The sequence below is a fragment of the Tenrec ecaudatus genome, chromosome 7 (assembly GCF_050624435.1).
Source record: "Tenrec ecaudatus isolate mTenEca1 chromosome 7, mTenEca1.hap1, whole genome shotgun sequence".
In the NCBI taxonomy this organism is placed as follows: Eukaryota; Metazoa; Chordata; class Mammalia; order Afrosoricida; family Tenrecidae; genus Tenrec; species Tenrec ecaudatus.
The window spans coordinates 13,760,503-13,766,502 of record NC_134536.1 but is presented as its reverse complement, the minus strand read 5'-3'; the positions used below and the strand labels follow the sequence as shown (position 1 = coordinate 13,766,502).

Here is a 6,000-nt window from a genome sequence, read left to right as displayed (position 1 = left end):
ATGTAAAAGGAACGAAAGAATTTTAAGAGCCTTAGGTTGAGAGAGGAAGGGTCGGAAAAATCAAAGATTAGGCATGCATGACCCCTATTTATCCCTTAAGATCCCCTGAGCATTCTTCTACCTTATAGTGCAATAGAATAATACCAATAAATCAATTATATCCCTATGTTTCTCAAGCAAAAAAAGTATATACTTCAAGGATTTATACTCACTAAAACATACAATAGTATATCATCTTTGAAAACACTAGGAATCTGAACTTCTATAAATATACTTAAATAACAAACATAGAAAGTTTATCTATTCACATAGGACGCAACATGACACAAAGGCTATACAAAAATAAAACCATCGTGTTTTAACACCCACATTGGTTTGTGCTCAGAGTACAGGTTCTAAACCGACTCAGATGCCAGAATCTTCTTTTCAAAATGGATTCCGTAGAACCACAGCCCAGGACGCCCGCTGCACCACTTCCTGCTGCGCCCATCCCTGTCTCCCAAGTTGCCTAGACCAGCTAGGAGGGGGAAGAGGTTCCTACGTGTAATAAGATGCCTTTCTCTCCCTGTTTGGCAGCAAGTAAACACTTATGGGATTCCTCCCACCTGGGTCAAGTGTGAAAATACTAAGTTCTCCTCTGAGGGAGTGGAGACTAGAACATGCCTCCCACTGTGACTGTCTGGCACCTTCTCTCTGTGACATGTTTGCCAGTGCATAGAAATGGCACCATTTTCTATCACCAACAAAGTCAAGGATTTGTTCCTGAAGACTGTATTTGTCCTGCTCAAGTTGTTTGCTAGAGAAAACGTTTCCCCACTTGAAAAAAAAATTTTTTAAAGAAAGAAAACTCAAGTACGCAGTCAAGTGGAACTATGTACAATCTTCTTTTGGAACACAGAAGAGTTCTATGAATAATTAACCCTGGTCCAATTTGATGCTTTTTCTATAGAAAGTTGGCATAATCTTGGGATAAAGGAACAGATACGTTTTTCACATCCCACCAGGAGCCTGGCACAACCTGAAGCTCACAGGAGGAATATACAAATTATTGTGTTCGACTGAATTCAATAATTCCAAATGATGCACTCCGTGGAGGTCTTGCCACCAGAACTAGGAGACCTGATCTATTTGGTGAAGACCTGCCCCCCGAGTCCCATCTTTAGAGGATGTCAACCTTCCTTTGAAGGAAAAAATGTAAAATCTTGCAACATCTCGGAGAGTTGCTTAGGATAAAAGGAGAGTGTATCTGGGCTGGTTCTCAAATAGAACTTTCGATGCAGGCCGAGGAGGGCTGTTTCTCGAGTTCCTGGGGGCTGTCCTCAGGGACAGGCATGACTCGCTGCTGCTGGTAGATGTCTTGAATCAGCAGGGTGTTCATGACCTTCCATTCTCTGTATTTCCTGGCTGTCAACTTCGGATCGTCCAGCAACTGGTTAATCATGGCCAAATCGTGTTCTTTGCACTGTCCGAGGAGAAACAAAAGTGGGAGGGTGTCATAAGTAACTTAACTTCAATAAATCATCTCCAGTATTTTTATAAATAAATGCACGTACACATTTCTACTAAAATTGTTCATGTGTCTTTACTCATTCATAGTCCAATCCCAAGCCCACAAGGTACGATCAGAAAAAGAAAAAGGACAAAAGTTGCTGCCAAGTGGAGTCTGGCAACTCCACTTGTGGCTGAGTAGAGCTGCGCTCTGGTCGGTTTTCAGTAACAGTTTGTCAGAAATCCCCAGCCAAGCCTTTCCTCCAAGGCAACCCTGGGGGAACTTACATCTTTGATCTTTCCATTAGCATCTACGTGAGTTCATTGTTAGCCAGAGGTTCCAGTATGATATGCCTGCTGACCACAAGAGAGTTAAATGGTCCACCAAAGTGTTCATGGAAATGTGGTCTTTGCATTGCCCTTCCCTGATCAATCCATTATTCTACAACCCAATAATTCACATTATTCCCCCCAAAGCCTCTACTCATACACCCATTTCATTGACCATCCAAATCTCACTAAGTTGGGAGACAATCATGTACTCAACATGAAAGGTAACACAAAACACATCTGGCTCAATTTTCATTTGGTCAATAAATCACACCCAGAGATCATTTAGCCATATAAAATATACAAGTGACCTTTTATATGCAGAGAAGAGATTTAAGGACTCTTCATCAAAACCATGGGCATTCCAGTAATACAAAGAGAGTACATACTCTACTCGTGTTATTTCATCCTTTGTCACCAATGACACGCGTTGTCTGCCCTGGTGACATACTGGGTTACACATTCCAGTGCTAACTGCAAGGCAACGCTTTAAACCCACCAGTCACCCCGCAAGAGAAAGGTGAGGTTTGAGAAAACTCCCGGAAAGATTTACAGTCCTGCAAACCCACAGGGGCCATTTCAGTCTATCTGATAAGGTATAGCTATAAGTCAAAATCAATTAAATGGCAGTGAGTTTGGTTTTTTAGCTTGGGGCTCAGGTTAGGGAGTTTTCTGCAGCCAAGATAAAGAAAGACTTAAAAGTTGACATGCACCAGGCTCTACATTCAAAAATTCATTCAGCCCTGGCAATTGTATCTCATATCTACTCCTTTTTCTCCACTCCAGTAACTATAGTCCTAATTTGGTACTTCAATATAGATTCCAATTCATTGTAAAGAAACAGAATTCCTCACGACCGGAACCATAGGTCATAATACAATAATGGGAGATGTTATGGATTTCTTCTTGTTTGGATCCACAATCAACGTTCATCAAAGCAGCAATCAAAGATTGAATGACATATTGCACTGGGTGAGGATCTACTGAAAGTGTGGTTTTGTCTCTCTAGAGAACCCTGTCTAACACAAGCAGGGGTACAACTCTGAGGAAGAAGGTGCCCCTCCAGCCATTGCATTTGCAATTACCTCAAAAAGCATATGAAAGCTGGATCCTGAATAAGGTTGACCAGGAAAGAAGAGTTACATTGAAATGATGGTGCCGGAGAATATGGCTAGTACCATGGGCCACTGATAGAACAAACAAATCTGTCTCAGAGGAAGTACAGCCAGAATGCTCCGTAGAAGCGAGATGACCAGACTTCATCTCACATACACTGGACACGCTATCAGGAGAGACCAGGCCCTTGAAAAGAACACCATTCTTTGTAAATAGAAGGGCAGCGAAAACGGGGAAGATCTTCAAGAAGATGGATTGACACAGAGGCTGCAGCCATGAGCTCAACTATCAGACCAATTGTGAGGATGGCACAGGACCAGGCAGTGTCTCATTCTGTTGTACACAGGGTTGCTATGAGTCAGAACAGACTCCACAGCACCTAACAACAACAATATCTGATCTATTACATCACCCATGTAAGGCCCCTGCCTCCAGTCTCTACCTAAATCCAACTTCCACATAGCAGCTCAGATGGCTCACCTCAAATACCAATGCCCTCCTAGTGGTTCCTCCTACCGTCAAAGACGCCTCATGCACCCACTCGTCTTGTTGACAAGCCACTCCATTTTCCCAGTTATTCCTATGCTGGAGCCCCCTGTGTCGATCCATCTCACGGAGGGCCTCCCTCTGTATTGTAGCAGCTATCGTCTTATAGAAAGGATCCCTGGTGGGGTGGGGTGTTAAGCATTGGGTTGCGACAGAGGGTCAGCAGTTCACACCCACAAGCGACTCGATAGGAGAAAGATGGGGCTGCCTGCTTTTGTAAAGATAAACAGTCTCAAACCCTATATAAAGAAATTCTACGCTGTCCCATAAGGTCACTCTCAGTCAAAATCTACTCAGTGGCAGTGGTTTGATTTTGGTAAAATTATGCAAGTAGATCACCAGGCTTTCTCAAGTAGCACTGGCTGGATTTGAACTAATAAACATTCAGTAAACAACTGAACAGCAAGCAGAAAGCAAACCAATTTTCTTTATCCCTTTATTTCCCACACCTACCACAGTGCCTGGTGCCTAATAACACCGGGGTGCGCACCTCGTGGAAGCAGTCTCTGTCTATAACATGGACAGCATCAAACTTGCTGGGAGACAGTCATAATCAGACTCCGTGGTCTTCTCGCTGGAAATCCATGACGACTGAAGTGGAATTTTCTAACTGATACAGCCACCATCTCTTTCTCCCTTACTCCCCCAAATGACAATCTCCAAACTTTTCATTGCAGCTCAAGCCACTTGATTCCATTGTCACTTATGGTGGGTGAGCTTACTCATCCAACCCCATCTGCCCCACCTATTATTATTATTATTTAGAAAATGGAAACACTCATGATTCGCCAAATTCCTGTTGTCTACGTCACTGGAGCAGCACACACGCACATGATCTTCCCTTCACGAACGTACATGAAAGGTCTGCTGCACTCTGATGAAAGGCCACTTGTGCAAAACCACCCCTCCCCCACTCAAGGAGTCCACCACCGCAATCCGTCCTCTTTCTCGTAACTCATCAGTTTTCCATGACCACTCGCTCGTTCTCACTGGTCTACTTGTATCCTGTTATTTTCCCTGTCTTAAAAGCCCTCTCTGACCTCTCTTCTCTGTGGCAGCTGCTAATACTCTCCTTTTGTCCTTCATTTTACAGAGTACAGTTTCAAAAATGTCTCTTGTGACTGCCTTCAATTTCGTGTGGCCTTTCTCCCACAGGCCCTCTCCCTCTCCTGCCATCATTCTGTCAAGAATACTCGTGACAAAGTCATCAAGGACCTAAGCACAAACATCGCCATGGCGTCTACTCTGATGACTCGGGCAGAGTACAGCAAAACTGCCCCGCAGCCTTAAGGATCCGCCAATCACCCGACAGGTGGTCATCTTGTGGTGGGTTGCATGTTGCTGTGATGGTAGAAGTGATACCACTGGTATTTTAAAAGCCAGCAGAGTCACCTACGGGGGACAGATGTCAGTGGATCCTCCACACGAACCCAGACTGAGAAAAAGTGGACAACATTGGCCACTGAAACCTTAAGGATAGCAACGAAAGAGTGCCTGAGAGCGCCAGATGAGATTCAGATTGGAAGGCATTCAAATGCGATGGGGGAAGAGGTATTTTTTTAAAGTAGACCCAACAGTAATGATGTGAATGGAGCAGTTTTGAGTTTCATTTGCTGACGGGGCACGGCTCAAAATAAGAAGTTGCAGCTGAAGGCATTTATTAATAATTGGAGCATGAAATCTAGGAAAGGTGGAAATTATCAAAAGTAAAATGAAGCACATTAGGATTGATACTCTCTCTCAGCATTGAAGCACTATCATTGGGCGGATTCCTACTCTTAGCAACACCACACAGGGCATTTGAAGATGTTGAAAACCTCATCTCACTCCTGACAAGTGGCTGGTGGGTTTGTTTGAATCATCAACCTTGTGACTAGTAGCCCAATGCCTAAGCCACAGTACCACTAGGGCTTCTTAGCCTAGGTATTAATGAGTAAATATGGACTGGTGTGGACCATTTTGAATAAGACAATCATGTAATTCACTATGGTCATTCATCATCAATACAGAACATTCCAAGATCTAGCCTGAAGCATGACACCATCGTTCAGATAATGACATACATATGCCTACAAGGAAGACCACTTAATAGTATAATTATTCAAAATTGCATGCCAACCTCTAAAGTCAAAGATGAAGAAATTGAATTATACCAAATTCTTCAATCTGATACTGATCAGTTGTGCTATAAACATGCACTGATAATTACTGGTGACTGCAATATGAAAGTTAGACGCAAAAGGGAAGGACCAAAATTGGAAAATGGGGCCTTGGTGAGAGAAATGAAGCTGGAGACTGGATGATAGCATTGTGCAAAATCACGGACGCCACTGCAAATATCATTTTCAACCACAGAACCAGAGACTACCTGGGACTGAGCAATGATCCAGGCTGAGAGGTCAGCTCAGAAGGCTACGGCAATTGTTTGGGGGGATTCCAAAAGAGTCACCTGGAGAAATTTTCTTGAAGAACACAGGCAGATCACAAGGACTTATTAAGAAGAAGACTTACAAAAGTAGA

The 6,000-nt window shown here is 43.4% G+C and overlaps 1 protein-coding gene across 1 annotated transcript in view; it reads right to left on the bottom strand.

The window, feature by feature from the left end:
* Window positions 1-982: 982 nt before the first annotated feature.
* IPCEF1 (interaction protein for cytohesin exchange factors 1) overlaps window positions 983-6,000 on the bottom strand; it is a 144,052-nt gene continuing 139,034 nt past the window's right edge. Inside the window, exon 12 of the mRNA XM_075554215.1 lies at window positions 983-1,462. Coding sequence (XP_075410330.1) covers window positions 1,259-1,462 — 204 coding nt within the window. The 3' untranslated portion in view covers window positions 983-1,258. The remainder of the gene's footprint in view (window positions 1,463-6,000) is intronic.